This window comes from Lates calcarifer, unplaced genomic scaffold, assembly GCF_001640805.2.
Source record: "Lates calcarifer isolate ASB-BC8 unplaced genomic scaffold, TLL_Latcal_v3 _unitig_4112_quiver_405, whole genome shotgun sequence".
In the NCBI taxonomy this organism is placed as follows: Eukaryota; Metazoa; Chordata; class Actinopteri; family Centropomidae; genus Lates; species Lates calcarifer.
This window is the reverse complement of record NW_026116709.1, coordinates 5574-23911: the sequence shown is the minus strand read 5'-3', so window position 1 is coordinate 23911 and position 18338 is coordinate 5574. Positions and strand designations below refer to the sequence as shown.

Below are 18338 nucleotides of genomic sequence, written 5' to 3'. Positions count from 1 at the left end.
AACACGCACTATTGGATGATTAGAAAAAATAGTTGCACATGCACATACACAGAGTTGTGCATTTGTCATTGCTTATGTCTACATCATTGTAGGGATGGTAATGCTAGTCTGTACATCCACAATGTAGACATATGGTCCCGAGAGAATAAATCCAGCTGACTTTTACTCCAGTGCCACCATACAGTTGACATTTATGGCTTTTGGTGACATTTGTAGATTGATTGTATCGCCTGCTATCAAACTTTATTTAGCCATTCATGTTCCCCCCAGGAAGAAGTATAATAACTTTGGGGATCCTCTGACTTTTCATCTGGAGCCATTATCAGGTAAGCTGGACTTTGTCTTCAGTGTGAATGAGCAAATGTTTAGCATGCTAAAAAAACTAAGATGGTGACCATGATGAACATATACCTGTTAAACATCAGCATCTTAGTAATCACTGTGAGCATATTGCCATTGTAGCCTTTCATTCCAAAACACAGGCGGAGGTTATCTCTTTGATTGGCCCAACAATACACTAGGGTGGTGATTTCAATTCAATTCAGTTCAATTTTATTATTTTTATTAGATATTTAGTTAGTAACATGTATTTATGGGCTATGTATCCATACTGTGGGGAGAGAGAGAGAGAGAGAGAGAGTGCTCAGCGCATCATGGGAGATCTCCCGGCAGTCTAGGCCTATAGCAGCACAACTAAGGGATGGTTCAAGCCTGAGCCAACCCTAATTATAAGCTTTATCAAAGAGGAAAGTTTTCAGCTGACTCTTAAAGGTACACAGGGTGTCTGCCTCCTGGACCGAAACTGGGAGAAGGTTCCACAGTAGAGGAACCTGATAACTGAAGGCTCTGCCTCCCATTCAACTCTTGGAAACTCTGGGAACCACCAGTAAACCAGCATTCTGGGAGCGCAGAGTCCTAGTGGGATTGTAGGGGACTATGAGATCTTTAAGGTAAGATGGAGCCTGATATATGGGCTCTGTTCCTGTCAGTAATCGTGCTGCAGCATTTTGAATCAGCTGCAGGGTCTTTAGAGACTTGTTGGGGCAGCCTGATAATAATGAATTACAGTAGTCCAGCCTAGAAGTAACAAATGCACAGACTAGTTTTTCTGCATCCTTTTGAGACAGAAAATGTCTAATTTTGGTGATATTATGCAGGTGAAAGAAGGCAGTCCTAGAAGTTTGTTTTATGTGTGAGTTAAAGGACATATCCTGATCAAAGATGACTCCCAGATTCTTTACAGTGGAGCTGGGAGCCAGGACAATGCCATCTAGTGGAACTACATCATTAGAATTTTTTTTCTGATGTGTTCAGGACCAAGTACAATGACTTCAGTTTTATCTGAGTTCAGTAATAAAAAAAATTGCTTGTCATCCAGGTTTTAATGTCCCTAAGACAAGCCTGGAGTTAGATGATTGGTTTCATTAGGCTCCATATACAAAGCGAAGCATACATACATACGAAGCATATACAAAGTGAAGAGGATTGGTCCAAGCACTGACCCTTGTGGAACTCCATATCTAACTTTTGTGTACATGGAGGAGTTGTTGTCAATGTACAAACTGAAGCTGTTACGATTCATAAACAGAAAAGGAGCCAAAATGCAGAACTTGGAATGATAAGAAAGGTTTATTGAGGAAAAAACAGAAACACTTGACAAAGGAGCAGGCAGGCAGGCTTCCAACAAAAGGTGGACTCTCGACTATCTGGGTTAGGAGGACAGACAAAGTTAGCCAGCTAATGGAGAGGGTTTCAAAAAGCTAGGAATCATGTGCTTGAATACCATGCAGGCAAACGGACGATCTGACGAAGACTGAAGTGAAGCACCCGGGTATAAATGCAGCAGGAGTCAGGTGAGGTAATGAACCAGATTGAAGTCAGGAGTGCTTGATTGAGTGGAGGGAAACTTAGGTAGGAGGAGATAACCAGATGGCCACGCCCTGGAAAACAAACACAGACAGGGGGAGACAAACAGGAGACGCAGGGAAGGGAAACACACTGACACAAGAGGGGAGAGAGGCATACTGCCGAATCCTAACAGAAGCCTATCAGATAGATAGGACTTAAACCAGTTTAGTGCAGTTCCTTTAATACCAATAAAGTGCTCCAGTTTCTGTAAAAGGATGTGATGGTCAATCGTATCAAAAGCAGCGCTGAGATCTAACAAGACAAGTACAGAAACAAGTCTGTTGTCTGATGCGATCAGGAGGTTGTTTGTAACTTTTACAAGTGCTGTCTCTGTGCTGTGATACAGCCTAAATCCTGACTGAAAAACCTCAAATAAACTATTATCCTGTAGAAAGTCGCACAACTGTTTTGCAACTGCTTTCTCTAGGATTTTGGAAAGAAAGGGGAGGTTAGATATAGGTCTGTAACTGGCTAATACGTCTGGATCTAGAGTGAGCTTCTTTAGAAGAGGTTTGATTACAGCTGTTTAATACGACTGCGGCATATAACCTGTTACCAAGGACAGATAATACAGGACTGCAAATTAAGGGCAGAGCTAACTTAAGCAGTCTAGTTGGGATGGGGTCTAAGAGACAAGTTGAAAGTTTAGATGCCGAAATAATTGATGTGAGCTGGGGGAGGTCGATGGGAGAAAAGAAGTCAAGGTTAGGTTTTGCAGTTGAGTCTATGGATCCTGTGTTTTGGCATAAACTAGTGCTGGTTGAAGGCAGGATGTGCTTATTTTTGTCTCTAATAGTAGAAATTCTATCATTAAAAAAGTTCATAAAATCATTGCTGCTGAGGGTTATAGGGATGCGTGGATCTATAGAGCTGTGACTTTCTGTCAGCCTGGCTACAGTGCTGAAAAGAAACCTGGGGTTGTTCTTATTATCTTCTATTAATGATGAGTAATAGGCATCTCTTGCATTACAGATGGCTTTTTTTATATCTTTTGACACTATCCTGCCAGGCTAAGTGCGATTCTTCCAGTTTGGTGGAACGCAACACTCTTTCAAGCCTACGTGCTGTTTGTTTCAGTGTACAGGTTTGGGAGTTGAACCATGGAGCTTGCCTCTTCCTCTTTATTGTTTTCATTTTTAGGGGGGGCGATGGAATCTAAAGTGGTACGTAATGAGTCTGCAACACTGTCTACAAGATGATCAAGCTGGGAGGGAGTAGCTTCTGCTAAATTAAGATGAGGCACTGGACCTAAGTTAGTGGGAATCATTTCCTTGAATTTAAGTACTGCATTATCTGAAATATTTCTAGTCAGGATGTTTTTTGCTGATAATACATAATCCAGCAGTATAAATTCAAAAGTGATTAAAAAGTGGTCTGATAGAACGGGATTCTGTGGGAAGACTGTTACATGTTCAATGTCAATACCATAAGCTAAAACAAGATCGAGAATGTGACTGAAACCATGAGTGGGTTTATTTACACACTGTGAGAAGCTAATACAGTCTAGTAATGAAGAAAAAGCAGAGCTAAGGCTGACATTATTGACATCAACATGAATATTGAAGTCGCCTATGATAACAACTTTATCTGTTTTAAGTACCAAACTCGACAGGAACTCTGAAAATTCAAATAAGAAATCAGAGTATGGACCAGGAGGACGGTACACTACAACAAATAGAACTGGCTTTAATGTTTTCCACCTTGGGTGGGACAGGCTAAGAACAAGGCTTTCAAATGAATTATAATTGAGTTTAGGTTTAGGGTTAATTAGTAAGCTGGAATCGAAAATGGCTGCAACTCCACCTCCACGGCCGGTGTCTCGGGGAATGTGAGTATTAATATGACTGGGGGGGGGTGGATTCATTCAGGCTAACATACTCATCCTGACACAGCCAGGTTTCAGTCAGACAGAATAGATCAAGATGGTGATCTGATATCAAATCATTAACTAGTACAGCTTTGGATGAGAGAGATCTGATATTGAGTAATCCACATTTAATTATTTTATTTTGCTGTACATTTGAATTGGCTGTGTTGATTTTTATGAGATTATTGTGAATAACTTCTCTTTTGTTGACCTTCAATTTAGTTAATTTAAATGGTCGGGGGGCAGACACAGTCTCTATGGGGTAATGGAGGGGTGACTGTTCTAAAGGAGGCACAGAGAAGTGTGTAAGACTGCAGCTCTGTCTCCTGGCCTGAACTCTGGATTATCAGGGCTTTGGCTTCCTAATAAACTCTGTCAGATTTCTAGATATGAGAGATCCTCCATCAAAAGTGGGATGAATGTCATCTCTCCTAACCAGACCAGGTTGGTTTAGGTTGGAACTAGGTTGGAACAACAAATACATTCATACTTTTTTTTTAAACTGTACTTGGCCCTAAACCGCTAAGAAAAACACTATCTAATCATTTAGTTACATAACCTTGGCCTCCAGTTAGCTAAACATATTCAATTGTTATTATAGAAGATATGTTGGATGTGTGTGATGTTTTTTTCTGTCCATGAGCAGATATTAAATGGTTTCCTGTTAATTAGGACTGTTCCAGATTGGAGAATATTTAGATGCTGCACAGGTGGCATTTTTACCAGGCTGTCAGAGTTGCCTGCTATTGTTAACTTTTTGAAACAAAGATAGTATTTGATTGGTGGAAACACAGTAAAAGTAAAATAGAAATCTGAATGTCTTTACAAACTGTTTGTTCTATGTCTAAGGACACATTATCTGATTGAATGGGCCAATTTGATAATACACTTATCACCATAGAATTATGACTAAGTGAATAACATTGATTATCTCTTTACAATGGTACCTGCCAGTGGGTGGGATATATTAGGCAAGTAATCTCAAATAGCTGAAAAAGTGAATGCTGGCTCTGATAGAAAGATGTCAGAACACACAGTGTACTGCAGTTTGTTGTATATGGGGCTATGTAGCTGCAGACTGGTTAGGGTACCCATGCTGACCCGTGTCCACTGTCAAAATAGCCTACAATGGGCACATGAGCATCAGAGCTGGACCACAGAGAAATTAAAGAAGGTGTCCTGGTCTGATGAATCATGTGGATGGTCGGGTGCATGTGCATCGCTTACCTGGGGAAGACATGGCACCAGTATGCATTCTGGGAAGAGGTTAAACTGGTGGAGGCAGTGTGATGCTTTGGACGATATTCTGCTGGGAAACATTGGGTCCTGCCATTCATATGGATGTGACTTTGACAGGAACTACCTACAAACATTGCTGCTGACCAAGTACACCCCTTCATGTAAACAGCAGGATAATGCTCCCTGACACACTGCAAACATGGTTCAAGAATGGTTTGAGGAACACAACAATGAGTTTAAGGAGATCTCCAATCAAGCATCTGTGAGATGTGCTGTCCGATCCATGGAGGCTCCACCCCACAACTGACAGGACTAAAAGGATCTGCTACTGAAGGCTTGGTGCCAGATATCAGAGGACTAGTGGAATCCATGTCTCAATGGGTCAGGGCTGTTTTGGTGGCATATGTAGCTGATTTGCTAGAAAGTAATGGTTAGAATGTAGAGCTTCCAGGCCTTCTTGTGTTTTCTGTCTTTGCAGCATGGGCAGTGAAATTTGTGGTGTCCTGTTTTTTTCAGTAGAATTTGGAGATGATTGAGTCTAGAGATTTGAACCAGTTAACGGTGGGGAAAGTTAATATCAATGATAAGAAATCATTTCTTTTAGGATGCATTATCTTTTTAATAGTAGCTATTTGTTCCGTGATGGAAAGTAGTTTATCCAGCACTGCAGGTCATCAGTTATTGTTTTGAGTAGCAGACTAAAGTTGAGACTAAACAGCCTGGGGGAAACCTTAATGTGTGTGACACATGCATGGTGGTACAGGTGTCGTATGGCCTGCCACATCCGAGCTATTTATATAACAGAAGGATCAAAGATTTACAGAGTAGTTTGAGATTTTGAAGAATAAGATTAATCATTTCTTCTACCAAGTATATGTATATGCAAGTACATTTGTAGAGACTGGGAGATGCATGTATTTGTTTTCTAAATTTACCAAGGTTGGTAGTGTTATTTTTAATTTAATTTAATTTAATTTTAAATTTTAAATGTTTTCCTCTAGGTCCTTCTGCTGGCCTAAGTGGGAAATTCTGAGATTGGGCGAGGGAGGGGAGCTATGGTCATAGCTTGATTTAATACAATCCCTCAACATGTTCACTTGCTTCTCTAAGTCAGATATTGTTCATCAACCTGTGATTATACTTAAACAAAAACTCAATAAGTAAAAAAATGGTTTAAATAATTATTCCTATGATCTTGTATTGCAACAGTTGGGAGACTCACTTGAGACAGAATGAAAAATGAATGGTGAAATCTGTGCAGTAGATTCAGAGAAACAGGAATCAGGAAAACTTAATTGATTCCCATAGGGAATTTTTTGTTTTGTTTCAACTGCTCAACACACTGAGGAAAGAAGTGAATAAGTATAAATGTAATGTGTCATGTGTCTGGAGACCTAAGTCGGGATCATGAAGAAAATACTGGGGCAGAGTCTGGTCTGCAAGTAACAGAGTCACATGCCGCTGGGTTAGCAGAATGAGGGGTGTAAACAGCAACTAAGATGGCATGTGAGAACTCCCTGGATATGCAGCATGGACATCACCCCATGGCTAATAGTTCCATGTCTTGCCTGTAGAAACCTTCACAGCAATGTGACCAGAGTAGCACCATCAGTTGCCAATAAAAGCAGCCAACCTGCTGCCTCTTTTCTTTCCACTCCTCCACTCGCTAAGCAGCAAAGAAAATCATGAACTTATGGAAAACATAACTGAACCAATAACTCAGCAATAAATAAACTTTATGGAAATATAACTCAACCTAGGCGGTCGAGGCAGATGGCCACCCACCCTGAGTCTGGGGTTTCTGCCTCTTGAATGGAAGTTTTTCCATGCCATTGTGGCCTTGTGTTGCTCAACTGTTGGGGGTTCTCTTTGTAAATATAATAATATAAAGAGTACAGTCTAGACCTGCTCTATATGAAAATGCCTTGAGATAACTTCTGTTGTGATTTGGTGCTATATAAATAAAATTGAATTGAACTGAGTAATGCAGAACACAAAACAAACCTGGAATGTATGTGATTAAAAGTAACATCTCAATAATCTAATCATGGCCAAAGCAAACAATTAATGAGCATGGTTATATTCGAAATCAGAATGGCAATGCTAATGTGGACACACTTTGTTGCATGGTTCATTCTCAATCAGTCTCCACCTTCCAGACCCAGCTCTCCTCCCTCATTTCTTTTTTCCTCCTTTGCATCCTCCCTATCGCCACAGGGAAGTCTTCCATTCTGGTCACCATACAGGTCAGCCTCAAATCCTCAAAACAAGCTAATAGTATAGTATTCAGAGTTCAATTTTTTTGAACTGAGGGTGGAACTGCTAAATGTACTGTCATTCCAGTTCATGCCTGTGAAGTAACGTGTTTTCTGTTTCCTTTTTAAAAGAAGACACAAGACATCCCAGCAGGATTTGCCTTTCTGATGCATCCTCTTTGTTTTAATGTTTACAGAATTACAGTATGAACAATGTTCTCTGTGGGGTTTTTTTCCCACTGGGTAGGACATGTGCATAATATATTAAGATATGTACAGTATTGTACAGATCAAGACACAGGAGTCAGACTGCTGAAAAAGCACCATTGGAAGTTAGGCACAACAGAGGTGGGGGCTTTTTAAGTGCAAGTGGTTTCCTGTGGCCAATGCACTGTCACCATCAGGCACGAAGTTAGCTCATATTCATGTGACATGCAGAAAAAAGCAGACATGGAGCATCAGGTCCCAGGCTGTTACAATAAAACTTCCTGAACCATGGCTCAAATTCAAATTCTGCTCAAAGTTATTATAGGCTTTGCTAAGTAACATCAATAAATAAAAAATAAATACTCATATACCACAAATAAGCATGGCTCCACAATATTATGAGGGGTGATTGATAAGTTCTTGGCCTAAAGTAGAAGGCGATGAGTTAAACAGCTCTTGTTTCATGTATATGCATTTCAACTCTTGGAGTGTTTATGTAGAATGTCTGAAGCTGAATTTCTGTTTCAGGTCAGCTCTGAGAAAATGGACAACAACCTTGGTGCAGTCATCTGCCAAATGTGAATTTGAACACGTCCAACACCCGTCCTGTTCACCTGGTTTGAACCCTACCTCAGATGGAGGTGGCGCTCAGTGGTCACCATTTTGAAAGTGATAATGATGTCATCACTGCTGTGGACCAGACAGTGCTCAATTGTAATTTTCAATTACCCAAAACCGAAATACCAGTTATTAACTTTACGAGCTGAAATAGCTGTTCAACTCATCTCCCTCTACCTAATATAAAAAATATTTCTGATGAATGTTAATGTAGTGCCAGTTTTTAATTGTGTTTATGTCATGTAGGAGAAGCTTATCCTGTATTTGATAAGCTTCAGTTTGCAGCTGGAGGGTCTGATGTGAGATCAGTTCTGCTAATACTGAACCTCTAAAATTAAAATCCTTTCTACTTATGAAGCTCAACCTAAATCTTGAAGTGCCTTACAGTGTAGTATTACAACTGCACAATGGCAAATTTTAGATGTGGCCAGAAGTACAAACTGTATCATAACAAAAATTATTCATGTGCAGAACTTTACAGAAACCTCAAAGTGCTGGTAAACTAACAACAGTTGTGCTGAAAAGTCATTAGTTAATTTTGACAATTATTTAACTCATTTATCATGCAAAATGCCAATCATTTGCTTGCTTTATGTCATTATACACTCAATAGCCTTTGGTTTTGGACTCTAACAGACTAATAAGTGCAAAAATAAATGAATGGATCAATAACTGTTCATTGTTTATTGTTGAAGCTCTAGTTTTAGTCCACTCTCTAAAATTGATTTCAACCTTTGCTGGCTAACCATTTAATGTCAACCATTTAGATTTAGCTGTAAACTGAGGTTCTGAGGTTCAGTATAAGCATAAACTAAAGAAATGCCGTGGAAAAGAAATGGCACAGAGAAAGCGTTGTTATGCATGAATTAAAGAGGAACATTAACTTTCCCATAATTCTGTCTTTTGCTGGATCAAAAGTTCAGAGTGCTTGAGGTGTTGACATCTAAAATAATGGCTGGATGGACCATTTTCTTAGCAATGTCAAACAAAAATAAAAAATAAACCTGTAATATGTGAATCCTTCAGACTGGAGCAGAGTTCTGTCACAGACAACAAAACAAATACTATTCCTACCTTAGAAGCTCCTTTACTCAAAAACAAAAAAATACAGGAATTCTCTGCTTTTAACCAGGTTAGTGCAACTTCAGATTTGCTTACATTACATACTACAGTAGGTCCCAGTGACTAATGACAGTGTGAATCACTGCACTAATTTCTGGATTTGAGAGGAGTTTGTCCATAAACCTGGTACATCAAAACAAAATCTTCTTTGCAACAGAATCAGAATATCCACAGTGTCAGCATACAGAAGTGTAAAGCGTACAAAAATAGACAACCAAAGCAGAGATTTTAATACCTAATAAAAAAATCTTTCAGCTTTAATATGAAATAAAAAACAATTGAGCTCCTAGAGTTAGTTCATGTTTAGTGAGGGTGTACAGCTAAGGTAGACAGAATGTGCTCCCCTCGGGTGACTGAGGAAACATGGAGAATAGGGACTGGTTAGTACAATTCAGTTCCCTTATTTCTTCTCTCATGCTGTTTTCTTCTGTCAGCTGTTTAAGTCAGTGGAAGTCTTTGCTGTGCTCTCAGGACCACTGCTGCCAGCATGAAACAGCATCTGTGAACTGTCACATCCTAACCTGTTCTCTGTGGGTGGCGCATTATTGTTGTACTGGCTGTAGCAGGGTGTGGAACTTGGGTAGCCTCCCATCACCTCACTGTATGAGGGTGGGGGACCCTCTGTTGTGGCACTGGCATCGTTGGTTCCAGTGTTACTGCTGGGAGCCTGAGGGCTCTTGCTGTGCGAGTAAATATCTATGAGGTCACTATCAAAGACAGTCCGATTCGGCGGAGCACGCACAGCAGCTCGACTCAGCTCCAGCTGCTGCTCTGGGTGGCGGAGCTGTAAGCTGCAGGGACCCTTATAGGGCAGCAGCTCCTCCCCGTCTGACAGGCAGATGAGGGGGGGGAGGTTGATGATTTCTTGCTGTAGGTAAGGGTAGGTGGGCTGGAAGCGACACAGTTGCTGCTGCTGCATGAAGTGTGGCATGTTGCTGTTAAGACGACCAGGCATAACCTGAAAACAAAGAGCAAAGAAACCCATTTTAATCACCAGACACAGGCAGCTAGGGTAGGAGACAACAAGTGGTCCTTAGTTCCTTAGAAGTATTTGAACTTGCAGAGGTATAGAGGCTATTTATTACCACATAGTTCCAAGAAGTGAGGAATTAAAACTTAGGACTTTCAAGTCTTTTGAGTGTTTTAAGTTCTTGGTCTGATAACAAGAAACAATAATGCAGAGTGAAGTTGTTTGAATTAACATTGTGTAACACTGCTTTAGTATGTGTCCTCATCATACTATTTACAAATTAAACTGTCTTCACTCATTTGTTTTCGTCAGCTTCTCGCTCTCTCTCTCTTTCTCTCATTTGTTTGTGCTCCCAGCTCATTCAAAAACTCTCTCTCTCAAATCCACATTAAAAACACAATTCCAAAAGCATAAAAATTCTGTCAAATACACAATAACAGAAAAAAGAACAATAAAACAACACCAAGATCAATGTACATATATGTAGTATATTATTATATTATTATTTGTACTTTTATACTTTTGTATATCTATTTAAAATTTCATTTCTCATGATCTGTGAGGCTGGATTGTCTGGTTGGGGTGCTTTTTATTTTGATATTCTTAACTTTTTCTAAACTTTTATAATCACTTTGAATTCTTGGTCAAACCATTTCTCAACATTTTAACTTTCATCAGGCTGTATTTGTTTCCAAAATGTTTTCTTCAAAATAAGGATACCCTACTAGGGATATATAAATAGCACATAAGTATAGATCTCTATCGTGTATTCCCAGGGTTTGATCTCATCTTAACCAAATGTGTAATTTATCCTTTTAGCTGGTAATATCTGATGGAAAAGATCTCCTTTATACCACATCAAGATGCTCTGGCCCTTTCTTCTACATCTCTCTGTCTGTCGCCCACTTTTTCAACTGAGTCAGTAAGTCAACAACATAACAAATCACTAAACAATACTAGAAATAGCCAGCCCCACTCCCAATGATTACTGGAATGTCTCCTCATAGTCCTCCGAGCAAGCTGCCACCTCTGTGTGTCTGGTGTGTATCTGGTGTTTCTACACAGCTCTGGCTCTAGAATTAGGATATAAATGAGGTGGATCAGTGTGATCCATTCCAGCCAATCATGGCATTTATGCTTATGGACAGAAGGTTGGAGCATATAAAAGTTCAGAGACTGTTTCTGTTGAAAATGAATAGAATGCAGCACAGTAATGCGCATGGAGCAGATGTGAGTAATATGTTTCATGAGTCATTATTTGATGTTCCATGAAGGCAAAGGTGTTTCTGCTTATTCTGAATAACCCTATTCAAAGGCAGGGAGAAAAGCCTGCTTTCATAGAGAGGGGACAGACATGCTAATTGTTCAAATGGGGATAATGATAATGGGATGCCCTGAAAGCAGTTTATCGGCTCTAGAGGGCAATCTGGTGAGAAAGTTAAGTGAAAACAAATGGCTCACATAAGGCTCACCAGGCATAACTCACCTCAGTATTTCTCTGCTGAGTCAGCACACTGTCTGACCACACACTGCCATCCTAAGACAAAGAGACAGAGAGGGTCAGGGTGAGGTGGGGGGTAGAGGTATATGGGAGGGGGTGGGGTTGTGACACAGAGAGAAGGAGCAGACATATTATGTGTATGTGTATATTTCCTTTGTTACATACACAAAATCATTTAAATGGCCATTGCTGGTAAATCAATTATATAATAATTAAAAACTAGACTGATGTAACACACTGTCACAATAATAGGACATTTTATTACATCTTTTTCAATTTGTTGTATATCTCAAAAGGGTGGTCTTACCTAAGACTTAATATGAGCATGCCACAAGGCAGATGTCAAGGACTGAGAGTAAAGGACAGTGAACAATGAATGATAACCCTCATCCTTTAAGTATTTTTGGTTTAGTTTCCATTTGCAATGTATTTGTTTACCTAAAAGAACTGAAACCATTTTCAAGTAAGGCATCCTTTCTCATATGCATCACCTGTAGCTGGTACATTACTTATGCCATGACAACACAAACACTCTAATATCATCATCATTACATGAGTAATATTTGTAATACTGTAATGTGCTATGGAAACTGGAAGCTTTATCAGCTGAGCTATTTTGGCCTGTTTGGATCACATAGACTCTGTCAGTCAGTCAGAATGGCCATAGATACACATAAAGCTTAATGATTACAATGTACACACAAAATATATTAATATTAATAATTATCATTATTAACTATGCACTGATCATCAGGACATTTTTACTAGATTCTGACCAATACATCTACATAGCTTATATTATTAGCAAATTTGCTTTTATCACAGATATACCAGCTGACAAGAGGAAATAAGAATATGGTATGGGCATTTTCAGAGATATGTTTGAGTTCATTTAGAAACAGTGTCTCCATTACAGTTTGTTCATTAAAGAGAATTGACAAGTTTATTTTTTACACTGTAGCATGTGTCACTTATTACACATATAATTTCACCACAGTTCTTTAAGAACTCTGTAAATTGAAGGGATTCTTTTTAAACGTGCATCAAAAAACAGTGGTTCTTAAAATTTTCAGTTTCCAAAATATAGAAATTCACCAACCAGTTGTGTGGTCTGGTCTCTCTGGGTGTGGCTGAGCCTGCTGAGGAAGGCCAGGGCTGGCAGCCAATAGTGGTTGAGTAGGCAGATGATCACAACTATCATGAGGGTCATCACCAGGAGGATTATTATTATCTGAACAAACTCCAGTTCAGCTACATACACACAGAGAAAGAGATAAACACACAGAGGACATTTGAGAAAAGATGGTTTGCACATATAACTAGGTCTTCCATCACACAGTTAATATTTGTCACAGCTGATCACTATTCCACCTTTAGATTTTCTGGCACAAAGTTACAGACCTGCATGTACCCGTCCTGTGGGAAAAGGTTATATACCTATATGCTAACACGGTTCAACCAATCAGCTCAAACAGTGATCCTGGAAGAGGGGAGCTGGGTGATCCATGTTAGCACAATATCTTGTAAAGCTCTGAATATAGCACAGTTTGTCACCAGCTGGCCGATGTGTTGTGTTTACTGCCACAGTAAAGAAATAATGACCGACTAACATTAGTAAGATGCTGCCTCTCATACTGACACACTGATTAGCCCTGAGTGAACGGTCCGAACCAGTTTGGCTGAATGGCTATGGCTTGATTGGCTGTGAATGCTCCCTCTGTCCTTAACACGAGAGACATCCGATCACATTTGCAAGCTGCACCGGCAGACTGTAGAGCTAGACAGCTAAGCCAGCTAGGGCTGCAGACTGCGACATTACCAAATTATATAACTAGAAGCACCAGTGCAACTTGGAAATATGCTCCCTGTTCGGGTCAGAGAACTCTGTTCATGCTCCATAACCAGTGGTCAGCTGAGCAGAGAGGCTGAGGTGGATACAGTGAACCAGGATAAAGAGAGCTTGTTAGAGTTTTCTAGAACTTTAGGAGGATAAGCAAAGCTCCAGTCCCTTAACTGTAAGCCTTGTTTAACCATTTTTTTCTTTAAATGTTTCTGTTGTAGGCACGCTTCGTTTCCAAGCACTCATCACCTGCTTCTGACAACTGCATTAGGACGAGGGGCCATTTACTACCATGTGGACTTTGCACCCATAAGTTGGTTTGTGTCTTATGACTTTTTGGTTGCATCTCTTAAGTGAACCTCATAATTTTGTCATAGTTTTCTCCCCATGCTGGTTTCCTGATGTAGCATTTCACTTTTTGTGTTACAGTCTGGAGTAAGGATCGCATCTGTGGTTGAGAATCCATCAGTGAAGGCCCACCAACCTTATATCCTACACCCAAGGAGCTGCCCAGGAGTGATCATTTCAAGAAGCAGCAGGATTGCTGTTTTACTTGGAGAAGAAGGGCTGTTCATGACCACAATTGTTAAATTAAACTGTACAATAAATGTTCATCTCTTCTCCACAGTTGGATGTCAGGTGCATATTTCAATTCAAATCCTTAGGAAAAGAATAACAAATTTTAAAACACAATAATGTGTCTATAGGACCACACACTTTGTGTTACATTTGACACAATCACTGTGTTTGAACATCGAACACAAATCTTGTGTTAAAACCCTCAACACAACAGTTGTTGAAAGTAACACAAAATGTGTGGTCCTTATATATGATATTAACACATATGTTTTAAGAGTGCAGGGCACTGGTGTATATGTAACAGACTGTAAAGCCCATTGATGCACATTTGTGATTGTTGAGTTCAGGCTTTGTAAATAAAACTTGACAATAAGGATGGGGAAAAGGATGGGTTCATATTTTCTCAAGACTGGCGTGAAAGCCATACTTCTTGTTTTGTGCAAAAATGCATTCTGAAGGGCAAAACAAAGCTAATATGAGAATACTTTTACATAATATTTTACCTTTCTGCATGATTTTATGCATTGTACTGTACTACTGCCAACTTAATTGGCTGATTGGATAACTGCATGAATAAGCAGCTGTAATAACAACATTTAAGGGATCTCTACAAAAATGTGTTAAAACATAATAGTTGAAATATCATTATATTCAAATATCAGTAACAGTATAAAAATTTCAGTATTGCTTGTGCTTTATAGCAAATGACATGTTCTATATCAGTGCCCAAACAACAGCAGTCACAGATTTGCTGTGTGTTTTTCTTACCCACAGTCCTGGTCAAGATTATTGGCACCACTGAATTTCGAGTACACAATTCAGAAAAGGTGTTCAGTGTGCATAAGACACTTTATTTTATTTTACAACATGAAAGCAGTTTTTGTTGTTGTCCAACAACTTTGGACATTTTACATTGGACATTATAGAAAATTGGTTCATTTGCATTTATCACTCAAGCGACTCTAAATTATCTGCTTAAATTTCACAGTTGCCAATGATTTTGACCAGGACTGTGTTTTCAATTTGCCCACAATGTGGTAGAGTAGGTGTCACTACACTCTCTCATACACACTCATGCATTAACAGCAGAATATAGCTATCATAATATGTACCATCTCTTGACATAGGACAGGTCACTCTGAAGACTGCAAAGTCCATCTCACTAAACACTAAACACCACCTAGTGGTTAAATCTCACTGCACAGAACGAGGACTGTTGACTCAGTAGCATTATCTCTTTATGACCAGTGTGGACAGCAAAAAATAAATAACAGGAAAAATAAATAATTTGACTAAGGTAATGAATACAGCAAACATTAACTTTTTCGACATACATATGGAGTGCAAGTCTTGTATTAATATAGACTTGTAAAATCTGATTCTATTCCTTAATTTCCCAATAGCCCAATAGTAATGTCACCCAGAAATAGAAATATCCTCAAGGGTTAGTTTTATTTATTTTTTTTATTGCTAACAAGCATAGTGCCATGACAAATATTTAGTAAATATGGTCCTGAAAAGTCTCAGATTAATGAATAGCTGTTTTTTTTTGTTTTTTTTTTGCATTTATATTGATTGTCAATATTCCTTAATAAAAGTTGCAAGTCCGCTTAAATTATCTCTATTTCATGTTCTATTTCTGGCTCTAAAACATAGAAAACTGAAAAATATGTGCACAATTGATAGCCAGTGTGTGAACAAAGAGAAGCAGAGGAGAGGAGACAAAGGCTCAGACATTACCAGTGACTGACAGGCCTTCACCTTTCACCCTTGACCCTGGGGAGGAGCAAGCTGGGACAGCCGCCAGCTGCAATGAGGAGTCTGGTGCATTACTAATAAACCTGGTGCATTTGTGTGTGTGTGTGTGTGTGTTTGTGTGTGTGTGTGTGTGTGTGTGTGTGTGTGTGTGTGTGTGTGTGTGTGTGTGTGTTTATCATTTAGTCATCTCATCAGCCTTTCACTACACCCCTTTCACTAACCTATCACTCACCCCTATAATTTAAGCTGCCTATGCTCTCCTTCTATGATCATAACATCAAGACAAAGCAGTAAGTCAGTAAGTGAAGGTGAGCGTATTCATGATAGATCAGTAGCCACAGCATTTTGATCCTTTGTTTTCTACAGCTATGGCAGCTCTCAAAAATCACATTCTGTTAATATACAGACACCACCCACTGGAACTCCTAAAATAATCAGCAGTCTACACTTTCACTCACCAAACTGAAAACATATATAAACCAGACATGCCAGAAAAGGAAAGCACAAGAGTCCTGCCCCTACAGACCTGTGGGAACTGTACTGAGCCTGTATTGTTTTTATGGAATCCTGAAAACTCATTTTCACTGTATGGTATTTGGAATGAATGGTGTGTCTAGGAAGATGTTACCCACTTTTCTCAATTTTGAGATGTTTTTGTCAAACTACTGTTTAATGATTCACGCTTACCTCATACATGGTTTGGCATCACTGAATCCAAATGGAAATGCTGCTGTCAACCCATAAGTGACCAAATGTCAGTCAATTAAAGCTTGGCAGCTATGATGGTTGCATATGTTGCGTGCATTCTGACAGACAGCAAGTTGAAGTGTCGTTGCAGGAACTGTATTCCAATGTAACAGTCTATACTGCTGTTTGACTATCAGCTATACCCTCTGCCTCCTGTACAGCATTCACTTGATTTAACTGTGCTTTTCTGTCCATACTTCAAGATAACCCTTTATTAGTCCCACAACGAAGAAATTCACAAATGCACTAACATGCAGCTTTAGCCTGACCTCTGGCCTTCTTGGTCATTTAAATATGATTGGAATGCCCCTAACATCCTGTCTGGACCAAGAAGAGAAAAGTCAGGATAAACTTGTGCTATTTTAGACTAACTTTGTAACTTTGCATCTCTTAGTCAGTAAATCGTGTCTAAACATATACATTTGTAATAACTACATTTTCAGATCTCCTGGAGCCTTCAATATCACAGTCTATTTGACTATTTGTCACCAGTGACGCCCCACCGCTTTCCATGACTAGCTTTGTGTTGCAGGGCTTGGGCAGTCAGACAGCAGTCTGTTGGGGGAAGTAGATGATGTGGGGGAGGGTGGACGCCTCACCAGCCGGCCTGTCCACACAGACAGACAGGCCAAGCAGGACCAAGAACCTGCCGCAATACACCGTCTGTCTCTGAGCCATCTCATTAGCAATACTGTGGCTATTACTAAGCTACTGTTCATCCCTCACAGCCAGTACACACTTTAATTTTACCCATCTGACGACACTGTTATCAGCTTACAAATCCACCACAATATATATTGTGACAAACTCGCGCAGTCATACGCTCTTCAACAGAAGCTACAGCCATTTACACCCGTTATCCTACACAGGGGCGTTTAACCTCGCCCGGAAATGCGTTTAACCGTTAGGATTCGTCTGGGTAAAAAAACAGGATGACTTACATATATCCATGCCCTGGCTCTGGGGTCTAGTGCAGTTTCAGGGGCAAAAAACATTGGACCTTGTGTTGCTGGAGCTTCCCGAGACCGTTCTGTTTTGCAAAAAGCAAGGAGCAAAGGGCTCTCGAGGGTCCAGCAGCCTGTCAGTGCCCACACCGAGCACACAGCCTACATCACGACCATGGAGCTCCGTGTGGAACACGGACTATCCTCATCCGAACATACTGTGGTATATCCCCCGTTACTGCCCCGCGGATCTCTGTGCTGAGCGGCAGGCTGCTTGTGTGTATGTTAGAGGATGTGCGTTGGAGCCCGCCTCCTCTCTCCTCCTGTTACTGATCCGTGGGGGAGGGAGGGAGCTGGTGACAATGACTGACAACGGTCAGAGAGAGGAGGGTCCAGACCCAGACATCACCCAGACTGGGAAAGGTTACCCTCCACTGACCGTGGCCGCTAACAGCTATACCCGTGGAGACAAGTGGAAAGCTGAAAATAGCCTGAATTTCATACACACGCAGACGTTGGATCCGTGTTATATATACAGCTCTGGGAAAATTAAGAGACCACTGCAAAATTATCAGTTTCTCTGATTTTACTCTTTATAGGTAACTACTGCCAACATTTCTCCCAAATTCCAAATATAAATATTGTCATTTAGAGCATTTATTTACACAACATGACAAATGGTCCAAATAACAAGAGTGTTTTCAGACCTCAAATAATGCAAAGAAAACAAGTTCATATTCATTTTTAAACAACATAACACTAATGATTTTTACTTAGGAAGAG

At 39.9% G+C, this 18338-nt stretch overlaps 1 protein-coding gene and 1 long non-coding RNA gene across 2 annotated transcripts; one reads left to right on the top strand and one right to left on the bottom strand.

Moving 5' to 3' along the window:
* Nucleotides 1-2: 2 nt before the first annotated feature.
* Nucleotides 3-15588, top strand: LOC127140264 (uncharacterized). The gene is made up of 3 exons (XR_007810736.1): nucleotides 3-326; nucleotides 13749-13844; nucleotides 13957-15588. It is a non-coding gene; the product is annotated as an uncharacterized LOC127140264 (long non-coding RNA).
* LOC108896400 (low-density lipoprotein receptor class A domain-containing protein 4) lies at nucleotides 9162-18010 on the bottom strand. The gene is made up of 4 exons (XM_018695524.2): nucleotides 17553-18010; nucleotides 12787-12938; nucleotides 11673-11723; nucleotides 9162-10174 (listed from the first exon to the last, which is right to left on the bottom strand). Exons 1-4 carry the CDS (start codon nucleotides 17560-17562, stop codon nucleotides 9647-9649), a joined length of 741 nt encoding a protein of 246 aa, XP_018551040.1. The 5' UTR covers nucleotides 17563-18010; the 3' UTR covers nucleotides 9162-9646.
* Between the last annotated feature and the right edge of the window lie 328 nt (nucleotides 18011-18338).

Coding starts and splice junctions, on each gene's coding strand:
- LOC108896400 (XM_018695524.2), bottom strand. Junction 11,724..12,786: donor GAGACCAGACCACACAACTG/GTTGGTGAATTT, acceptor TCTTTGTCTTAG/GATGGCAGTGTGTGGTCAGA. Junction 10,175..11,672: donor CTCAGCAGAGAAATACTGAG/GTGAGTTATGCC, acceptor CTTTGTTTTCAG/GTTATGCCTGGTCGTCTTAA.